Genomic DNA, 23,612 nt, shown 5'->3' with positions numbered 1-23,612 from the left:
TATCTTTGTTGTAACCAAAAAGTCCAGTCAAGTCACCGCAGGCTGGAGCGCGTAAGTTGTATTGCCTTTACATCAGATACATCAAATGCTAAGGAACAGGTGACCAGCTTATGGTAATGGGACCGATTACTCTGAATCTTATATGACACACAAAGAGACTGGACAATGCTGCAGTCACTGACTTTGTTTAACGCACAGTGAAAGTCTGATGTTGTGTCTCTCTATAGAACCTATTGGGCTATTTCCACAGTGGTTCTGAAAGCTTTAGTGGAGATGCTTGTGAAGTGAAGGTGGCAGCCCCCTCCCTTTCGCCAAGCGCTGAAGCTGAATACTGGAGAATCAGAGCCATGGCACAACAGGTACTGACTGATGTTTCCGGGAAAGTTGAAAAATCTTTTAAACTGGGGACTTTTCTTTATGAAAGTAGATTTTTACAAGCACCTTCCTCACAAACCCTATGGGCAAAGACTTCCTCATCACCTAACATGTATTTGTCGAACAGTAGTATTGAGAAAAAGTAATAAAACCTAGGATAAAAAAAAACAAAACAACTTAAAAGTGATTCCATGTAAGTAGGAATTAGGAATGCCTAGGGTGGGGAAAGATGCCTCAGACTGATGATGAGCCTACTGTGTAAGGTAGTTTTAAAACCAGGAACCCCAGCATACATCAGTGGAAATGTTTCTGTTAGAGAAGGGAAAATAGCAGTTTCACTATGAATCCTCATCTAGAATGTCATATACATTTCTCATTACTCTATTAAAGAATAATACATTCAAAGGACAACAAATGCAACAGAGACTGTGATACAAAACTAGAGAAACAATATTTGTTCAAACTATCAGAGGAGAGTTTGAAGAGGAATTTTCTCTATAAATACCTGGTATAGATTGCAGAGAACAAAGAGAGTTTCTGAGAACTAGAGCATAACGCTGACATTTAACAAATGGTTTAACACTCACCGCTAACTCCTAATCAGCAGAGCGAGCTTAGAGACAACCTTCTCAGGGTCCTTTTGATTACAGTAGAGGTTGTTCATTTTGTAAACGTGGTAATATGAAACAAGTTTTTTGAAATACAGCAGACTGAACTTAATGACCTGCAGGGTACTGTAAGACTGTGAATATTGTATGACAGTTTCAGCATGGGAAAGCAGATGAATTAAAAGAGCCAACAGCTGTTTGGTGTCGGTTTCTGACTTGATTAATCATACCCTGATGCTGCTTGAAAATCTGAGACACACAGACCAGGATTTGTGATCAGAAATAATGTGGCAGGGGCAGACTTTTGTTTGAATGGAAAAAAAAGTTTTAAGTTTTAAAGACATAGAACTCAAGAAAGCAGGAGATATGGCATATATGCTTTTCTATTAGACACTATCAGTGGCAGTCCCCGAGTCTTTCTCAGTGAGGATTTGACACAGTGTCCTGGGTTCAGCAGTAGCAGTCATTTTTCCCCTTCTTGGTAGCTGGTGCAGTGCAGTGTTTTGACTTTCAGCTCGGGAACAGAGCTGATAGGTGATGTTTTGGTTTGGCCAAGGACTTTGTGAGCCTCATGCCAGGGAGGAGGGGAAGCCGGGATGACCCATGACTTTCCATACCACAGCACGTCATGCCCAGGATGTAACTGGGAGTTAGCCGGAAGGGCTGGGAGACTGCAGGGTTGGAGGAGGTATCAGAGCTTGGTCGGGCTTGGGGGGCGAGTTATCGGTCGGCTGGTGGTGAGATGATGTATTCTCTTCCCTTGTTATTTCCTTTATCATTATTATCATTGGTGGTAGCAGTAGTGATTTGTGTTATACCTTAGTTACTAAACTGTTCTTATCTCAACCCGTGGGAGTTGCATTCTTTTCGATTCTCCTCTCCGTCCCTCCGAGAGCAGGGGGAGGGCAAGAAAGGGGGGGAAGTGAGTGAACGAGTTACCTGACTGGGTTTAAACCACGACACACAGCTAGCAAGCTACAAAACAAAGCTACAGCAACTGAGAGTTGTTTTCCCGTTTCTCACCCAAGGAATTGCAAGTTGGGTGTCTGCTTGATCTTCATGGCTGAAAATAAACCTTCCAACTAATCTTTCTAGGTACAACAGGCTAACTATACAAACAGGTCCTTTTCTCCACTATACGTGGTATTTCCTGATAGTAGCATACAGACAGCAGAAAGCTTGTTTTAGCATTTGGCATTATGTCTTAAACAACTTGAAATAAAAAGATGTCTGTCTCTTGTCTTGTGCTCTGCTGGGTGTCTGGAGGTAGCCCATGCCTCTGAGGCTATTTTACCAAAGCAGCATGCTCCAGCAAGTCTGCTGGAGTGATACCTTGCATTGTCTCCATCACTGTAAAATAAGTCATCATAACACATCTTTCACAATGCAGGAAATCCTTTTCTCAGCCCCCAACAAGGAGCCAGTGCAAATGCTAAACTGTTTGTTTTATGTAACTTGTTGTTTTTTAGGTCTTCATGCTGGAGACCCAGTGCTCCCCAAAGACCCCTAGCAACAAGGAAGGATTTGAACATGCCCAGTCGTGCGTGCTCATCATTGACCTGCCACCAGATAAGAAACCAAATGGGCATACCCAGAGAAGGTAAAATAACTTATTAGGAAAATGCTGCGTCACTAAAAGCAAGATAAAAAAGACTGGCAGAGACGTGAACAAAGCCTGGCAAACCATGCCTCTCCATAGGTCTCATCAAAAAATGAAAAGCACCAATCAAATAAAAATTAGGTTTTCTGAGAAAGGAGACAATAGATATTACTGTCTGCTCTCCAAATGTTACTGTGATCACATACTGGTGAGTAGGCATGTGCAAGAGCTGTTATAGTGATAGAGGAGCCTGTGTCAGGGTCTATAAAGTGGCCCTTAGAAACCTAAATAAGGAAACTGCTTCTGATAGATAATAAAAAGTGATAGGTTACAAATACCTGAAGGATACATAAGGTCACAGAAAGCCTTCAAGTAGAGGAAATGTAAGTTAAATTAAGAAAAGAATTCTCATAGGAAACACTAGGAAAATCTTTCCAATATTGAGAGTCTTTTCTTTAAGAAGTCAAAAATTTCTGTTTGAAGAGAGCTTTGGAAATACTGTTACATTTGTAATGATACCTAGCAAATGAAATAATGTCTGCTTCACTGAGGGTCTTTTAAAGTCAGTATTACTGGATTAAGAAGGTAGAAAAAGTTAATGGATAAACTGGAGAAGTATAAATTGAAGAAACCACACCCAAAGCTGCAAAACTGTCAACATATTGATCTAGGGAACATTGGTTTTGCTTGGCACTTCATTTTTGTGGAAGTCCTTCTGTATGTTACCACCTCAGAAACTTCATGCATTTGCATGAAAATCTGATCCTGTCAAAGAATATTTCTTTTTGCTTGCACTCAATTGCTTAACAACTGCCGTAACTTCAACAGGGACAAGAATTAGAATTTTGCATTCAGGGTTTGTGTTTGTATTGCAAGGTACGTAACATGTGGCATGAAATTGTCTTTTACTAGATACCAAACCTGCTTCTGTACCACTTCAGGCATTCTCATTCAAAACTAAACTATTGCTTGCAACAAGGATCCAGAATGTGATGGACAGGAAGAAAGACCATGCAAGATGTTTGTATTACACAGCTGTACAGAAGTTTCCCCCCAGAGCACATGCTCTGTTGCCTCACCTTCACAGAACAAGGCCCTGCACAAAGAAAGGTTGAGATCACAGTCTAAACCCCTTCCTTTGTGGCAGGAAAATATTTGCTTTATCCAGAGGTTTGCATGTCATTCTTCTTGTTATAATGATGCAGAACAAGACTGGAGTACACCCCTCATGCCACATAAGGCCATGCAAATCTAACAGGCTGTGTTTGTAAAGGTAGTATGGGTCTTGCTTGTCTTTAAACAAACAAAGCAAGCTTGCAATTAATGCAAACTCTGAATGCTCTCACACTGCGCTTTGTCTAAACAACTGCAAAAAGTGTATATGCCAATAGGCAGATGTTACCCCGGCAATGCTCACTTTTCACCAAAACAGGGCTCAAAGGTTGACTGTGCCACTGTTTTTCATATTATTTGCTACAGCAGTGCAGTAATATGCCAGTCTTGCATGCTAGTAACTGTAGCCTTTCAGAAGTTTTACTTTAACTTTAGCGGGGTTTCTCTTCTCCCTTTTTGCTTTTGTTTCCTTAATGCTGCATCGTTTCACAGGAAGCTGGGGTAAGGGAGCTTTTCTTCTTCCTAAAAAGTAATAATATATTTCAGTTTTAAACTTTAGGCAGAAAAAGAAAATCCTATCCTTAACCAGCTTTGTCATTGTGTTTTCACCTATAGTTCTGTACTAGTTTCCTTTGGAACTGAGCAGGACTTCAGACTGTCCTTGTAAATTGCCTTTTTGGCTTTTACAAGGAAATCAGATCTCCTTCATCCTGATCCTGCTTTTGGAACAGGATTAGTCTCTTGAAATCAATGCAAACATTCATTTAACTTTATATATGCTCTTAAGAGCTTTTCTGAGTCAGTCTCTAATGATTTTTACAGCAGAAAATGACTTCCCCATAAAAAGCTCCAATGTATATATTAATCATCAAGATTTTAGCACTGTCAGATAGTAAGACTACTACATTTTACTAATATATCAGCAGTGACAGCTGTGTCATGATAAGCAAACTGACACAGGTAAATTAACCCAAGCATCAGAGTTTTGTCTGAAATTGTTTGGTTTTTTTTAATGTTGCATTCTCTAAACTTAGTTTTGCTATGATTTCTCAAAAAAAAAAAATTTTTTTTGGTTGTTGTTATTTTGGGAACACTTTTGAAAGTTGTTTAATGAAAGTAGAATAATTTTTGCAACAAAAAAATATTAAAGGTCTACAACTGAACATGTGATATTACATGAATTTACTTTGACTTAGACCTAAACTTTAGTATTGCAAGCAAACTGAAAAATTTTTCTCACTTGATAGCAGTGCTAATTAAAATGTGACCCATCATAGTTCCCTAAATCAAAACAAATATTACTATGTGTAACAGTGTCAGCTCCATTTAAAACATCACCTCTGTAATCTTACTCAAAGGCTTTTTCCTAAATGCCTTAAGATAGGTTTCACAGTTTATAATTTTAAATCCATGAGATACCAGACAACAACAATCCTGTCCACTCCTTCTTCCTAGCCTCCCTTGCCTGTAAGCCTCTCAACGTTATTCACTGGTGGATGACCTGAAATTTTGGTGGGAGGAATTAGCCTTTCCCGAGTTCCTGTGCAATTCAAAAATCAGTGAGATCTAGAACAACTCGCAGCATCTCTAGCAGGAGCACAGCTAGGAATCATCAAGGATTACATATGAGAAACAGGGTTAGGAATAGTTATTTCCATGCTAGGCTCTCAGTGTTCAAGTTGGAGTCCTAAGAGCAAACAGTGAAATGTGCCTTCAGCAAGACTTAAGCTATCTTGCGTGCTCCATTGCACTGCTGATGTTTCTGTAGATGTTTTTTGTTGGTTGGTTCTTTGTATTTTATTTTTAAGTAGTACTCCTGGCATTAATGGAAATAGAAACCAAGTATTTAACTAGTTTTGACCTCCATTTGTCATGGCAAAGTTAAGGTTGCCTGCAATACGAGTGCAGGAATAACTCTGTTAACAAATTCCTGAGTTATGGCAGGCTAAAATGTTGAAAGAACTTGCAGCTGCCATGAAATTGAAACACATAATATTTAATCCGTTAGTGTTGGACATCTCTGAAGAAAAGCACAAAAATTATAATAGAGCTTTGTTTTAATACCATTATCTGCAATAAGTGTTATTAGCATGCTTGCTATAGGCAGCTATTTAGCTTAATCAAGATAAGTAACTGAAAAAGTAACTGAAAGACACCTTTATCTTCCTCCACCTTTTTGTAACAAAGCTGTGAAAATTTGGCCTTTCACATTAGGTTCTGAAACATGAAGTATTTCTGTAAAAGCACAATGCACCATTTTAATTCCTTTTTTTTCCTTCCCATGCTTGGTTTACCAAGTATTCCTTTCAGGACGATAGTGGTGAGTTTGCTGTCCCACCAAGTACTGCTCCAGAATTTATATGACATCTTACTGGAGGAATTTGTGAAGGGCCCTTCTAACTTGGAGGAAAAAATGACAATACAAGTACCAGAAAACAAGTTGGCTGGTTTTCTCAGGTACATCTCCATGCAAAACCTGGCTGTCATCTTCGACTTACTGCTGGACTCTTATAGAACAGCCAGAGAGTTTGACACCAGACCTGGACTGAAGTGCTTGCTGAAAAAAGTTTCTGGCATTAGTGGAGCTGCCAATTTGTATCGCCAGTCAGCAATGAGCTTTAACATCTACTTCCATGCTTTGATTTGTGCAATCCTGACAAACCAGGAGAACATCACTGCAGAGCAAGTGAAAAAGATCCTCTTTGAGGATGATGAGAGAAGCACAGACTCATCACAGCAGTGTTCTTCAGAAGATGAAGACATTTTTGAAGAAACTGCCCAGGTCAGTCCTCCACGAGGGAAGGAGAAGAGACAGTGGAGGGCTCGAATACCATCCCTGAGTGTACAGCCTGTCAGCAATGCAGACTGGGGGTGGCTTATCAAGAGGCTTCATAAGCTCTGCATGGAACTGTGCAACAACTATATCCAGATGCATTTGGACCTGGAGAATAATGTAGAGGAGCCTCCAGCATTCAAAGGCGACCCTTTCTTCATTTTACCATCCTTTCACTCAGAAACCTCCACCCCATCGACTGGAGGGCAATCTGGGAAGGACACACCATCAGAAGATGATCGGAGTCAAATCAGGGATCAGCTGGGAGACAGCCTGACACCCCGAGGTGGGAGTGGAGAAATATTGCTGCTACCCCCACCCCTAAGTCCTAAGCCAGAGAAGAAAGAGCAAACCAGGAAAAAAGAATGGTGGGAGAGTGCTGGCAACAAGATCTACACCATAGCCACTGACAAAACTATCTCCAAGCTCATGACAGAATACAAGAAAAGAAAGCAGCAACAGGCCATGACATCCTTCACCAAAGAGGTCAAAGTGGAAAAGAAAGGAGAACTTCTCAGTTCAAGAGGGCCAGACTCACCCATACTCCAGCGTCCACAACATCTTATAGATCAAGGTCAAATGAGGCATTCATTCAGTGCTGGTCCGGAGATCCTGAGACAAGAGAAGAGACCACGCTCAGGATCCACAGTCAGTTCCCTGAATATATCTGTTAGGGATGCTGAGGCCCAGATACAGGTAGGATATGCCTGTAGGATGCCAACAATAATAGCAATAATTAAAAAGATACCTATTTTTTTATATATTTTGGTTATTATAATGTCTTCATTACTTAAAGACTGCATCATGATGAGGACTGAATGTTCAGAGGCTGGCACTGATAAAAACCTAATTCTGTTTTATCCAAAAGAAATCAGTTTTCAGGGAAGTGCTATCATGCATACACTCGTACAGCTTTCAAGAGTGCTTCTGTGCCTGGGGCCAAAGCTGCACTTCTTAGTCTTAAGAGCTAGCAGCCTACAGTGAACCCATTGCTTACTGCTAAGGGCTCTCGCCCACTTAAGGCTTTTGAAAATGGCATGCTGCTTGTCACAATGCTTTTGTACTTAAGAAGGGGTTTTGCTAATTCCACAGCAGAAATAGCAGGCTCCATTGCTAAACAGAAACTCGCTGCCTGCATGTCCATGTCAGCAAATTCGTGAAAGCATCAAACTTTGTTCACTATGGGGTGAAATTAAAGGTGATGAAAGACGAGCATGATATCTGCAATACAAAACCAAATAATGAGTTATAGGTCTTCTAAAGAGTCATTTTTTGTATTGAATTTATTTGTTTGTAGGCATGGACCAACATGGTGCTGACAGTTCTCAATCAGATTCAGGCCCTGCCAGACCAAACTTTCACAGCCCTGCAGCCAGTGGTATTTCCCTGTATCAGCCAGCTGACCTGCCACGTGACAGACATCCGTGTCCGCCAAGCAGTACGGGAATGGCTGGGAAGAGTGGGACGAGTGTATGATATCATCATTTAAACCTAGATGTGCTCTATTGCAAAGGGGAGACAACATCAAAGGTATACAGCAAAGAAGTACTCGGGGTTCATTAATTGCCTATTTGTTGGTGGCACATTAAGAAACAATGAGCTTGTCAATGTATATCTTATGTCTGCTTGAGACTGTGTCCCCCTCACTCACACTAGCAAAGATGGCATAGCATGAGTATGTCCAGCATGGTCTGGAATGGCCCTAGAAACTACCAGTAAATCAGGCTGGTACCTGAAGGGGTGATACATTTCAGTAGCCTTCATTTAATTCAAATTTGCTGCAGTGGGAGCCACAATAAACTGCAGCAGAACTTCCACACTTACAATTAGCTGTGAACACAACTGTCATCTGGATGTCAAACCAGGCCAATAAGCCTATGTAACTTTTAAAAAAGAACTAAATAGAAGGCAGGGAAAAGGTGGGGCTGTGGGACAAGTGAAAAACTGACAGTTGTTTAGGGTAACCTTTTTCCCTTCTGAAATAAGCATGAGAGAAGAAAGCCAAATAAAGATTAATCTAGTAATTGTAATTACTAATATGCCTCACTCACTAGAGAAAGTAAGTGGAGATTTATTTTGCTCTGAGAGGAGCCTTTGAAATCTGGTCACATTTGGGGTAGCTAATAAGTGACTGTTGAAGTATCCCAAGGCTAAAACTGGTGACCCAAGCACAGACTATTTGTCCTTTCATTGCTCTTGTGGAGTACTGCTTTAAGACAAATGACGCTGTCAGAGCTGCTCTCTCGACAACACTACTCAGTCTGCCTGTTCAGCTACACCTACAGCTGATCATTTTTCCATGTTTTTAGTTTCCCTTAAGGGCAACAAAGAAATTTGTTTTTCTGTGTCCTATGAACCTGGGAGAGAAGACCCACCACAGAGCAAATACCGGCATGTGCCAATATTCAACATTCAACTTAACAGAGTAAAGTGTTCTGGTTTAAGCAACACTGAAGCTAAGTTAGTGTATGCTTCTATCAGGAAATGTTTGCTTACATAGGTGGCTGTAACCAGGAAGACCATTATCACCTTTGTTAAACTTAGCTTATCACTCCACATTGAGCTGAACTGAGATAAAAAATAGTCTGAAAGGAAGGTATTTTTCTTGTTTCTCTCCCATTTCTTGTCTGCTGCTGTAAATTGAAGGGGAGAAAGTCTTGGAGGTACATCCCCCTCTGTGCAGCACTCCTATAGGGACTACTACCGTTTGCTGATATTATTAAGGGGAATGCTTGACTATTGTGTTATCAAATACATGTGTGATGCTGTTCACACTAGAAACAGCAAAGGGTTACCTGCTGTACAAGTTATGTCACAGCCTCCGGGACACTCCATCTCATACTTCCATACCACATAATTTGTTGATTAGAAGTTGAAATAATTTGTTGAAAATACATTGATTTTAATCTTAGGTGACCACTTCATGATATTCTCCCAAGGCTTTTAAAATGTGCATACCAACTAAATATACAGCTTCAGTCCCTGCTCCCTTCATCTTCAAAATGGCATCTCTTTGTATCAGGCCTTGATTTTGCACAGCTAACTCCTTTTAGCATCTTAAACATAGAGAAATAGAGGGAGCCAAGAGGCTCCACTGAACAGCCATCACCCAAGCTGATGTGTTTACAAAGGGTCTGACACTATCCTCCTGCCTTTTCCTTCCATTTCCCAATTCCCATTTATCACTTGCTAGACTTGTGCAGGGAATATTTGTCCCTTAACTTTCTGTAGTGTCAGTCACACCATTTTTTCTTTCAAAACTTTCCTTTGCTAAATTTTTTCAAGGACATAAAAATTCTGTAAAACCAACTCTTTCTTACCACCAACATTGACTTTACAAATGAGTAATTTAGCAATTTTAACAATTGTCAATTTTCCCTGAACAATTTTAATATTTCCTTGGGGAAAGGTACAATTAGACTTGTTACATGGGAGGGTTGTGGCATGGTTAGATTTCTGTTGCCATGTCTTTCTTACACATCTTCAGGTAGGTAGACAAAGAAGTTGGTTATAATTTTGTTAAAGGTCTTATTGGCCATCTATACAGAGATGCTTTTAAAGCAGTACATTAATTAGGCAACAAGAGAAATCAGAATAATAAACTATGCAAAACATCCAATTCTGCTGTTTTTCATTATACATGCATGGAATGGATGCAGATCCTTGCTGTACTAAAGTAAATCTCTAAAACATGTTGGAGAAGTAAAACTGATAGCAGTACCAATGGAATCACTCCAGACTCCAGCAGAGGGCCTAACATCCAGAAACACTGGTTTTGTGTCGTGGTTGCAATACAAAGTCCTTCTGTACAACAGAAGGAAGAACTCTAGGAATGACAATACCACCCCAATCATGTCCAGCTGTACTTTGACACTGTATAACAGGAGCAAGGTTTGATCCCAACTGATGTGGTCTCAGGCCATTGCATATGTTTGCACTTCATTCTGCAGTGTGACTGTATACACATATGAGATGACTGGTGTGTCCATGTGTAGATTTGTACAGCTCCAGACACTTTCACACTCTGAGCATTCTTCGTATTTACAGAGCAATACCCACATTTGTAGTATGTTTATCATGCTCCCTGCATGTTTGTGTCACGTTGACAATGCATAATGGTTGTTCTGGTAACTTCCCACAGCAGTCTTTTCTAAATATTCAGCTGCCATAGAATTACCACTGCTGTCTCTTGGTTAACACACTTGCATGTCTTTAAGACATGAAGATACAGATTTAATACTCTCCTAGGGATAAACACTCATGTGAGAATAAATGACTTATTTTAGCATCTAGAAAGAATTATTAGGGAAAGATGTACACAGACCTGGGCAAAACTTTCCTTGTAAAGGTCCAAGCACAGGCTTTTGCCTCATGACAGATAAAAAAATCATGTCATCTGGACTGCAGTTGGCTCATGTCAAGGCCAAGCCAAGTTTACAGCTGTGACATGTAAGGTACTTTGCCTTTCAATGTGAGCTTCAAGTTTTGTTTAAAACCTAAACCTTACTGGAAAACTCACTGACAAATCCTCAGCTGCCAAAGATCTAACTCCCACCTCTCAATACCTTGTGTTAACACACCTAATGTCCAACTGCACTTGATATAGTAGCATCTCAGCATCTGCAGAGCTCAGCGCAGCACTAGTATGACACCAAGTGGCAAGCAGGTTAGCAAGTAGAGAGGTCCCGGTCTGTGTGCTGCCTGCATTTTGTACCTCTCTTGACAGCTGAGGCCCTCACTCAGAGTGCCTAAGCTGTCGGAATCAGTGTGAGTTACATATCTGGTTGATGCGCCAGACCCAGTTGAATTCTTCAACCCCTACACACAGGTTCACAAGTTCTCAGGAAAGGGGAAGTCCTGTACAGCTCCTGATGTCATCAGCTCTGCTGCTGTCCTCTATAACCCTCTTGCTTGAAAAATCCACAAGAACTAGCACATACTCCCATGCATCCCAGCACCCCAAAACTAGAACCTTCATTTTTGCACAGATACAGTTTCAACATGTAGGAAGCTGACCATAGCAAGCCAAAGCAATTTATTTATTCCTAGTTCATCTGCATAAAAGCTTATTTAGAAATTGAGCATGTGCTTTACCTATTTTAACCTTCAGCAGTCCACTCTAGAAATGCCATTACTCAGTGATGAATGAAGTGCTTTCTTTCCTTGTCCTTTTGTGGGGTTGTGCTACAATTATGCATAAGCAAGCTACTTACCCATTACTGTAGTTAAAGTAATTTCTGAGATCTATGTACAGTGCTAATCATGGCATATGACACAAAATACAGTTAGTTTTTCCAATTTCTGATCATTCCACAATTGTTTGAAAAAATAATGCAATACAATCAATTAAAAAATAAAGTTTCTCTTCTTTTTTAGTACAAAAGGACCAAGTTACCATAGCACAAAAGCACAAACGTTGGATTTTATGCAATGTAGGTAACAGCCTCTGGCAGCTAAAGATCCCTCTTCACTGAACCTCCCTATTTTCAGTAGGGCTTCTATAGGGATACAACCTAAGGGTCACTTGGCAGCCCTCACCAGCAACATGCCTGTGACTTCAGGAAGTTGTACAGCTGCAAGGAAGAAGTTGTAGCACTTCTTTCTGTCATTCCCACTGATCCCCCACAGAACATACATTTTATACATGGCACTAACTGTATGGTATCACATTAAAAAAACAGCTTTGGCCAAACATGGAGTGCTGGCTAATTAAAAAGAAAAAAGAACACATGGTGTAAGTATGCATCAACCTTTTCACTGAGTTCTCAGAGGTCTCCAAGCTAAAAATTAAAAGCTGAGGGAAGAAGAAATGCCCTAATTCTGTGGCTGTCTCAGTGGAGCTACACTGTATGATCCTGGATTAATGCAATAATGAGCTTGCCTGTGGGACCATATCCCTCAAATTCTTTTTATTTTTGGCAAGTTCACAAGTTGAAGCTTGCATAGTCTCCACTGCCTCACTGAATTAGGGAACTGTGTTCATGGAAGTCATTTTTTTTCTAAGAAACATGGCAACAGGATCTATTTTAACCCTTTTACCCCAACATCCCACTTTTCAAAAAATAGTTACGTGTTTTGATAAATTTCATCTAAATACCATGGAGCACCAGAGCCCTAGTTCCTGTCCTTGCATCTGGTTCATCTGGGCTGCAGTGGAATGCCATGCTTCCACAAAAAGCAAGATGAAACAAGAGAGCTGAGCTAGCAGAGAGCCACAGGTACACAGCTTCAAGCAAGGGACAAATATCACCTCCACAAGCAGGCTATGGCTCCTGATCCCCTGCTCTACAGAGGAAAGCAGAATCAATTCTTCCAAAGGGAGAACAGCCACGAAGGGCAGAGCACAGTGGTGATACAGCCCTACACTGCATGCTGCTTGCTGGAGGAGATGGGAGCAAGAGATTGGAAAGTGCAGTAACAGCAGCGAGCATCTTCTTTCAGTTCCCCTCCCCACCCATTTTCTCTCCCTACCCCCCTTTTTGGTATCATTTGAGACTGCAAACATATGTCCAGGGCCCCTTCAACCAGAGCTGAAAGCAAGCCAAAGGGAGTGGACACTCCATTTTGCCAAAGATCTAAGCCTTTCCTGTTTGAAAATTTAAAAATTCAGAGTTTATTTCCATGATGATGGCTGCCATAGGAAGCATTTTACCACAGGACATGATTCCCAGGACTCCATCTCTAGCTGTATATTCAGGAGGAGCCACTAATCCTTTTTAAGAGAGACTATAAATTCCCTTGTCAAGCAAGTGCTTACATTGGGTTTACCTTCTACTGAGTTCACACCTAGCTGCAATTCCCCAGTCTCATCCATGTTTCCTCCCTCTACCCATCTGCTCTTCTTTAGAGAACCACATCCCGTGTCCACCGCGTTCTGTTGTGCTGCTAGCTTTGTTTGGTCCTTGGATGTCCAGTGGTCAGGCAGTCACTGTCAGCTGGCTTGCAAATTGTATTTTGTGTATATTTTATTCTGACTGAACTCTGAAATGGAAATATTAAAAAAAAAAATATATGAACTATTTACGTTGCTTGTGTTGTAGAATAAAGAGGCAAATGCAAAATAAATTATGCTTTGGTTTTGTCTAAAGAAAGTTATTTTTACAGTTACTGATGAAGCAAAGGAGCAGAACTAAGAAAGGGCACAAAATATTTGGTATGTACCAGTAGGGACTGCAGTTTTCACAGGCAACCTGGGGAATTTAGCACTTTAAAATAAATTAACCCTTATGCCACTCCTAGCCAGTTTGGGCTTGCAGGGGCAGGGAGGGATGAAGATAATAAGACAGCTGAAGGTGCAAGTAGACACTGTGCAGAACTTTGAAACATCTGAACAGGTGAAGCGTTTCTCCCTCCATTAAAATGAGGAAAATACTTTTGGCTTTATTAGGGACGCAGTGAAAAAAAAACAAGCAAACAAAACCAAACACACAAACATGGCAGAAAAGGCATCTACTTTCAATCACATAAATAACTTTGGAAACTGTCCTAAAAGGTAACCTTAGGGACTGAACTCTACAAATTCCATCACACACCAAAGTAACCACTTTACTGCCACCGAAATCCAGGCAGTGCCTGTCCCACCACCACCCCATCCCCAGCATGAAATCCAGGAACAAAGCCAAGCAGCCATCACAGGACAAGGCTCTCTGAGCACTAGTTCACTGCCAAAGTTCTGTAGTTTTTAAAGTAGGCATTCCCCCACCACACTCAGTTTAGCTAGCACTGAAGAAGTGTTCCCAGCTTACAGGTGCATGCAAGCAGCATGTTTCATCCCTCTAAAAATCTCAGCAAGGGTTCTCCCTTATCACCAAAATCATTCTCTTTATTGAAAGTTGGATCAGTGATCACTCCTGCTAGAGGAAAATATGTAATTTAATGGAAATATTTAATGAAAGCAGTAAACACCTTCACAGCCACACAGACTTCCACATGCAACCAAAGTTTAGGTACAGGAGAAGGAGTTGACCAGTACCGCTGTCAAGGAATTTCCATGGGGCTCCCTGAAAGCAGGAGCATTTCAGTGACAAGACCTAGCAGCATGCAGTAGCCTTTAGGGAACATCTCTGTGCACTCATGTCTGCATCCAAAAGGCAAGCCTAATCTCAAGAGTGAAAACACAGCTGCATTCCCACCTGGCCTCACTGGGATCTCTGGCATGAGCTCCCATGCACTGAAGCCATACAAAGTCTGGCCTTCAGTGCCTGTTACACAGCAGCCTCATCAGCATGAAGGTTAAGAGCAGATTACAAAGCAACTAAATGAGGTTGTGATGCCTTAATCATCTTACAGCACTTCTGGCAAAACAGAGTGTGTTAAATCCCAACAGTTGGATCAAATTCCCTTGCAGGAAACTACCTTCTGTTCCTCCACACATCTCATTTAGATCCATTAGAAAGGTTTTAATTTCCTCCTAGAGAGCATTCATTAATGTAAACCAGCAACTGGGTAAATACAGAAAGTACAGTTCTGCTATTCCACTCACTCTTCGCATGTACCAATTCCCAGCTGCCTTCTCACTTAACAGTGGAGTCACATAGGCACAGATTCTGCTGCCACTGGTGCGAGAAGAAGAGATCACACAAAAGAATGAACAGCCACACCATTAAACCTCAAGCATTGTTTCCCCTTCAGTGAAGTCACTGAGTTTATACACCAGGTTCCAGAACAGGAAAGTCAGTGGCCATTTAATGCATTGCTTTGTAGACAAAATTTAACAGATTGCTTTTGGTTTTGTTAATTGCCCGGTGATGAAAACTTCCCATAGAAGTTGTTGCCAAACATATTTATCAGAAGAAAGTGAGCATGGTTCTATTTTGAAAGGCTGACTTTTAGCCCCTGGAAGGTCAGCACCCTCAACTCCCTTCAGAGCCTCCTGCAAGTCAGTCCCCCCCAGGAGGCTCAGGGGAGGCACACTCACCAAACCACACAAAACCAGCATTCTCTCAACAGCTTTGGTAGAGCTCATCCTTCCTCTGCCATTGCAACAGGTGCCAAAGATGGGTGCCTGGACGTCAAGTTATCCAAGTCTCCCTCCATGATACGCATTTATTTATAACAAATAGGATTTCAAGATTGGTGGTTTTTCACAGTGTGGGTTTACCACTGGCTACACTGTATTCATCTGTGGTCAACTAAAAGTTAAAAGCTCTCCTGATATCAAGCCAGACATCTTTTCTAACTGTTATTTTTTGGCAAGGTGCCAAGACCATGCCCAGCATCAGATGGGATGAACAACTAAGCAAGTCAAAAGTTCGTCCTTGAGCTCAAAAGGGCCCAAAGTATCTACACCACATGCTCTGGCCTCTTGCTTATCCCAGAGCTGTAGACCTGTGGGATAGTCTGGCAAGAGGGAGAGAAGAAAAAAGTAAAGACAGTTTACAGGAGGGACACTAGAAAGGCAAATGAGATACACCAGCAGATACTTCAGGTACAAGGCTGAAGAGAAGGGAAACGCTTTGGAGGACACAGCTAATGCACAATAGATTTGCATAAAAGACCACTGGCACATTCATGCACCTAAACACTCAGAAAGTACCAACATGGTAATAATGGAACACTATCTGTGGTAATCCTATGTCCTGGGTTTAGCAGTAGCAGTCAATTTTTTTCTCCTTCTTAGTAGCTGGTGCAGTGCTGTGTTTTGACTTTCAGCATGGGAATAGAGCTGATAACACCGATGTTTTCAGCTGTTGCTAAGTCATGTTTACTCTGACCAAGGACTTTGTAAGTCTCATGCTCTGCCAGGGAGGAGGGGAGGCCAGGAGGAAGCAGAGACAGGACACCTGACTCAAACTAGCCAAAGAGGTATTCCATACCACAGCACATCATGCCTGGGGAGGCAACTGGGAGTTACCCGGAAGGGCATGGGCTCTCTTTTGGGTCAGGCTCATTTCGGTGGGTGGTATCGTATTCTCTTCCCTTGTTATTTTCTCTTATCATTATTATCATTGGTGGTAACAGCAGTGATTTGTGTTATACCTTAGTTACTTGACTGTTCTTATCTCAACCTGTTCGAGTTACATTCTTTCGATTCTCCTCCCCATCTCTCCAGGAGCTGGGGTGGAAGGGGGAGGAAAGAAAGAGAGAAGGAAGCGGGGGAGTGAGTGAACGAGCTGTGTGGCTGGGTTTAAACCACAACATCCTGCTAGAAAAATGCTCTCTCCAGGACAGATGTTTCTTGATCCATGTTTTACAGATGGAAAAACCTTTCTTTTGGCCCACTGAGCACTGTGTCAGCAGTAGCAAAAAGAAGTAGAACCAGGCTTCTGTTCTATTCACTGAGCCACGTGGAACACAGGGTCATCTCCAATTTCTGAGCTTTTGGCAAAGAAGCTAGCATCAGGATAAACCTCTTAACGTCTAATATCACTGTAAACAAACATGAGTTGAACTCTTTATCCAAATGCCCGACACAGTGTCCTAGAACAGTGCACTCAGCACCCAGGTCTCAAACCCTAGCAGAATCCAAAATAAAACAAAACAATTCAGATTTAAGCACAAGTCACTTAGGTCCTAGTCTTACCCTGAAAAAAAATAAACCCAAACCCCAACACATTAATCAGGCTGAGTGTCCAATTCACAGACTCCTGATAGAAATCCATGGTAGCACATCTGGTTTGGTTTTTTGCTTTGTTTTTACAAGAGAACTGTACCTTTACCTACATCGTACTTACTGTGCAATCTGTATCCATAAAGTAGGGACAATACCTCTGAGCAAATACACCCAAGCTGAATTATTCTTGTTTGCTGTGGTGACTGTGACCACTTCTGAAGAGGTCTCTCATCATCCTCATTCCCTACCACAGTCAAACAAAATTATTTAAGATTTAATCAATTTAGAATGCTTTCCTGTGTGGCATTTGTAAATTATTTACTGTGGTTTTGAAAGTTACATTACATTCCTGGCAGACTGCTTTGTACTTCAAATCAGGTTCTCCTTTGTGCCAGAGATTACGGGGAGAGGAACAGATCAAAATAAAACCCGTTAAGATTCAGTATTGAAATCTATCCCTGTAAGTAAGCATGCCCAGAAGGTCAGAAACAGACAAATCTTCAAGCTTGGGAAACAAGGATGTCAAACATAATGAGAAAGTGAGAAACAGCTTTCAAAATGTATTGCAGTAGCTCACTTGAGGAAGGTGACAAAGTTCTTGGTTGGGTTCAAAATGCTCACCTGCAAAAGCAATTCATCTTCCCTTGAGAAAACACAGGAACTGGTTTCTGGGTAGAATTACAGTGGTGGCACCACAAGAGCCAGCGCCCTGACAAAAACATTCTTTTAAAGACCCAGCTGCAGGGATGGTTGTCAGAGCAGATCTTACATCTCTCTTGCATACAGTACCTCTTCTTTTAAAAGGACGCTAAATAATTGAATATCTCGATGCAGGCTCTTGTGGCCCAAGCCCATGAGAACAAAGATTATTAGACTGCAAAGCCAACCGTGAAATAATAAAACAAAAGACAAAGAAAACAGAATCAAGTGAAGGTTTGCATCTAGCTCACTAATAATTTTTTACAAGTTTTCAGTCAAGTCTCCCTTAGCATTTCAGGGGAACAGGAGGAATGACTACCACTGAGTGTCCATCATGGGTGGCAGGGCAGGGTATAGGGTAAACCGTGCTACCTATCATAGACAAAAGCACACATCTGCAGTGACTACTAAAGAAAAACAGGTGCCAAACTATATCATTTTGAGTGCCTTTTAGAGCCTGAACCATCAAACCACGCCAGGCTGAGTGGACAAGTCAGACAATCCCTTTCAAGGAGGCATAATTCTGCACATGGCAAAAACCAATGTTTGGAGCCAAAAAAAGTTTAAAGAACAAAAACTGACAAGCAGCACCAAAACACAAATGACTGTAACCAGTCAGGCCTAGTGCTCCTCTTACAACCTGCCACTGTTACAACTGCTCATCCATGCAGGCCTCATTGCCCCACACCAGATACCCCACTGTCCCAAGAGCTCTTATCCTTACGTGCTCTGGTTGATTCTGAAATATTTTTATAAGTTATGTAGGAAAATGTCTGCCTTTCCTGTTTAACTCATCCCTTTTCCCCCCTCTGCCTCCTGACATTTTAATTTCCAGTCTATAGCTCTATAGTAAGAACTCTTCACCATTCCCCTCGCAGTTTTTAGTAGGTAACTTAACTTCAGCACCTACTAAGGTAATGGCTCTTCATTTAGTCAACAGACATTACCCAAAACCACATATGCACAAAGCGTAGCACCTAATCAGCACACAGCACATGCACCACATTGTGTGATGCAATCAACACTGAGCATCATAAGCAAAAACAACTAAAGAAGTGGAGTTTGAGACGTTCCCAATGAAAGCAATGCAGTCATGCTCAGCAGAGAGTTCTGGGCACCTACTGCACCCAGAGGACACCTCAAGGAGGTGGACACCTGCCTGGGACTCCCTTCTCTTCCTACCTGACTGGTGGGGAGAAGTTTCTCCTTTCTCTGCCCCTTCAGGTAGCTTTGCAGTCGATGGATGCCATCAGCTCTGCTGATAAAGCCTTGTGCAGTTAAGGCTAGCTAAGCTGTCCTCACACAACAAGGGTCATATCCTCGAATCTAGGCTTGACTGCCATTTTGCTGACAAGTTGAACATGTGCACTTGAGAAAATAAAGATCTTGCCAAGTCTGCAGATTTGGGGCCTTTTTTATGTGAAAGATTTTCTTCATGCATTTCATTTACACAGCAAACTTTGCAGGTTGCAGGAGGCTGTGCATCTTCTCCCTAAGTTAGAAATCTTTAGATTCACAACAGGAGGTTCAGCTTCCGAACTTGAACTCTGACTCGCAACAGTACACAAACGTGTGCTATTTCAAGCAAAGAAATGGTCCAGTTCACTTAAATTAAAACAGCACAAAATTGCCAAAAGCCTCTCGGCTGATGCTCTGTTAAATAATGCACACTTCAATTCAGTGAGTTTTATGTGGATTCAGAACTCCACAGACAAGAATAATTTTCTCCCTTGTCCTGAAGGGACAAAGGCCAAATGTCTCCCTTGGCCTTTCTGGCACTGAGCACAACACTGAACAAGCATCTCCCAGTTTACAGCCCCAGTTCTCCTATGGACACAGTCTACAGCTTCAGGGAAGCCACCTAACCAGTGATGAGCTGGGGTTAAGGAGAAGCTAGAGGCTAGTCAGTGAGAGCTGGGTAACCCTGAGCTCACCCTCCAAAACTGCAGCCTTCTCTTTATGGTTTCTCCTTCAGCTGTTGAAGAGACCACTCAAGGAACTGGCAGTGTAACTTTTTAACCCTCCTTTCACAGAGCCTGAAGGTCCCCTCATTGCTGTGTGTTTGTCCAGTTTGTCACACTGGTTATCCTCACACATATACAGGCAACTGCAACCTACTAAAGCTTATGTACTGCATCAGTTGGTTTAGTTTATACAGATAATTTTCAGACTCTCTCATTCTTACTATTATTGCTAAATATGTTTCGGGGCCAGAATGGATTTCAAAAGCTGTATTTCCTCATGCTTTCAAATGTTTCAAGTATTTTAACAACGCCAGATAGAGACTTGGAGATTCATTGTTAATGATGGGAAAGAGAACAGAGCTTCTCTAAATCAGTAATTAGAGATATTAACCTGTAAGAGAGTACATAATGCCTATAGCTCTTCTGCTCTGGAGCTGCACCTGGCCTGAAAGCAATGACAAAGGACTAATAAATGTTTTTGTTTTTTTCCAATCTGGTGAAGAAGTGAGTAAGTTTTAGAGGGCAGAAGAGCTATTCTTTCTCAAACAGTGCTCTCTCAGCCACACTGGTTCTAAGCAACAGCAGCAGAAAGACTAATTGTTTTAGTATCCAGAGCCAGTAGGTTTTTGGCACCAAATGATACGAAGCAAATCAAGCTACGAAGACATAATCATGCTTTTGTTTAAAATTTACTGTGTTAGCAACAAGTACTAACAAAGAGACCATGGTATTTAAATACAGTCTCAAGGGACCTGATACAGGGATTCACAATATTCCAGCAGAAAATTACACATTTTTGAACAAAGAATTGCTGAATAGATTGAAACGCTGTCATTAGAGGCAAAACAAAAATCACATCATCGACTGCACTTTTCAAGCATGGTTACACTCACAAAACTTTAAGGGAAATTCTGCTGGAGGCAATCCTGCTCTGGCAGTGACGCGGGGTCTGGCACTGTCATTCTTCAAAGGTTTTGCATCAGATCAATACCTCAGCAGTACCTGCTCCTGCTCCCCTGGCCACTGCTGCTCCTATGCCAAGGTACGTACCATCAGCATGCACACGTTTTGTAACCAGATCTTCTCTCTCCATTTCTACAGTCTGTGAGCATGCAGAGCTTGTCCACAAATGCTGCTCTTCAAAATGCTGGTTTGCAGCAGGGGCCTTGCCAACTTGTGGCAACCCTTTGAAGTGACAGTGGTTTTAGTTTGAAAGGGGGAAGAGATTGCTCTTTAGAAGGTGCTTTGATTTTGAAAAAGAAATGTATCGATGCTTAACAAAAAAGCAAAGCCAGAATCTCGATATCATGAAAAATTTACCAAAGAAGAGCATATCACTGAACTGCTCAATTACCCAAGTGAATAGGAATGGACAGGAGCCAGCACTACTCCAGCTGAAGGACACAGAACATTACAGGCAGCTGGTTATAGGCAGAAGTCAGCATCTCCCTCCGTTTCATCAGATGAATCTACACCTGACCACACACTACCATTTACAGTGGTAACACCCCACCCGCTGTAATTCCTAATTTTGCACTGTTCAGGTTAGCCCTCGCACCCTCCCTCACAGCAGCGCACTCAAAGCAGGGAAAGTTCTCCACCACCTGTGGAAAGCAGCAAAAGAAACTGGGCAAAGAAAGCAGCAAGAAATGTGAAAGGCAACTAGGGTACTGTGGAAATACTGTTCCCTACAAACATTAGTGGCAATACAGCCTAGACTTACAGTGCTAGCCTCAAACATTCCCAGCAAATCAGGCAGATTAATTATTTATGGCAGTTTGAGCTTCATACTGAGGACAGTAGAATTGCCTATTTTCTGGAACAGCTTCCTCAGAAGTCTCTCCTTGCTCCCCTCCTGTAACACTGGAGGCGATATTAGCAACACTGCCTCAATTAAAACCATATTGTGGCCGTTGTTTTACAAACCTTTACCAAAATTTAATCAATTTGGTGGTACCATTCCATGCCAGCTATTTTCTCCATATCATTTGATAGGGCAACTGTTAAACTATTTCAAAGAACAGTGGAGGGAGGAGGAAAAGTTTTGTCCATGTCAAGGTCTGAAGACCTCCAAAGGTCAACCTCCCTGGCTCTTCAAAGCTGCAAGCCTGACATCTGACCATGGGTCTTGGAAACAAGGATGTTCCTCCTCACCCCAGTTTCCACACTCCAGCGTGCACAAGCTATGGGTGGTATTTATGAGCTCTTTGTGAGAAGGAGAAATAAGCACTACGTGTGCCTCACAGGGTTGCTACAAATCTGCAACAGATTTGCCATCACAAATGCAGTCTCAAGTGGTACTGTTTCAGTTCTGCACAAGAGCAGATCTTCCCTATAAAGGCAGTATGTCAAATGGATGTCCAACCGCTGGCACCAGAAAGTCAGTATCACCATTACCTTCACTAGTTTTCCTGCTGGGTCCACTAATTATATAAAAAGCCAGAGAGAGAATCACTATTTTATATTCCAATTACCTGCATGACAAAGGCTACCACATTTCCCCAAATTCCCATCTGGCCTCAGCTCTACAAAATCAAATTATTGTTAAACATTTTCCAGAGGTCATGAATTCAAAGCAGCACTTGGTAAATCAGGTCAGTGAGTCTTAAAAGTACACACCTTATTTTCTGGATGCAATTCATCTAACTAGAATCCAAGGATGCCAAAACCAGTGTTTATACTGTAAGATGACATAATTTTTTTACTTCTCATTATTCATGACACAATCCCAAAGGAAATTTACAACAGGCTTTTAAAAGTAGCATTAATAATCTTAGGGGCTGTATTAAGACCCTAATTAAGATAATGTATGAATATTTCCTGCTTACACATGAGATGACAGATTTAAGCTACATAGTCACAAGATTCCCTAAGGAATTTATTTTCTTAACACCAGTTTGGGAAGGATGGTCCTCATTCCTGCTTCTATACAGGGTGTTGGGGCATCAAGTCAGAAGTATTTCATTGTCTTGGTACAACCTGTTAAGCCATATTTAGGACCAGGAGTCTCAGGGGACATTGTAATTCACAGCATAACTCCTCCGGTCTCTGGTTGCAGCCGTAAGCACTCACCACCTCTGAAAGTGCTTTCCAAGATGACAAGTGAGGCACTGAAGAAAGGAGGAGTCTTCTCACAAGCACACAAAGGTTTTACTGAGGTGACCTTTCTAGCTTCATGCAGGACCTCCCCAGCAGAAACAAGAGCAGGGCCCAGTTTCTGATGAACAATGCAGCTGCTTGAGCACCAAGAGTTACCCTACATTCGATGTTAATTCTCCCTGTCCACAGCTTATCTGGCAACTCCAGTTACAAAATGGGATGGATCGATCGAACCATCCCCTCTCTTTCCCACAGCCCAGGTTCACCTGCAGGGTAGGTCCTTCCTGCACACTGCAGTAACAGGGGTCACAGCCAGCCCTGGAAGATGCTCTTCCAGACTCCCCTCATCAGAAACATCAAGCTCCTGCATATCAGACTGCCACTGTTGGAGCTGCAAAAGTTCTGCCTGGCCAATCAAGCCTGCAGTTCTCTGGGAGCCATGCGCCCAGGAGTTATGGAAAGGAAATCCAAGGAAGAAATAAGACGTTACAATTCAGACCTCAGTTTTGTGTCATCAGTCCTGAACACAACTTTTGCTTGAACAGGTTAGCCTTGAGAAACCATGCAAGATTCACCACAGTCAAATGGGACATTATCACTAGCCTCTCCCTCTGCTCACAGCAAGGCAGAAAAACACACCACCACCTTTTCAGCAAATGCTAAACCTTGATTCAACTTTCAACTTAAAAACTCCTCCCTTCAGAGGTTACCAGACATTAATGAAGTTTTCTGATAAAACAGCACACATGCTTCTCGCTGGAAACACTGA

General features: G+C 41.8%; 1 protein-coding gene across 1 annotated transcript in view; it reads left to right on the top strand.

The window, feature by feature from the left end:
• The window catches only part of ARFGEF3 (ARFGEF family member 3), an 87,985-nt gene extending 77,772 nt beyond the window's left edge, over window positions 1-10,213 (top strand). The window contains exons 31-34 of the mRNA XM_062622807.1: window positions 228-359; window positions 2,453-2,583; window positions 5,995-7,225; window positions 7,827-10,213. Coding sequence (XP_062478791.1) covers window positions 228-359; window positions 2,453-2,583; window positions 5,995-7,225; window positions 7,827-8,018 — 1,686 coding nt within the window. The 3' untranslated portion in view covers window positions 8,019-10,213. The remainder of the gene's footprint in view (window positions 1-227; window positions 360-2,452; window positions 2,584-5,994; window positions 7,226-7,826) is intronic.
• Window positions 10,214-23,612: the final 13,399 nt, after the last annotated feature.

Source organism: Pezoporus occidentalis, unplaced genomic scaffold (assembly GCF_034315485.1).
Source record: "Pezoporus occidentalis ecotype Australia unplaced genomic scaffold, CSIRO_AGI_Poc_V1 ctg248, whole genome shotgun sequence".
NCBI lineage: Eukaryota > Metazoa > Chordata > Aves > Psittaciformes > Psittacidae > Pezoporus > Pezoporus occidentalis.
Note: the sequence above shows the minus strand (reverse complement) of the source record. Positions and strands in the feature narration are given on the sequence as shown.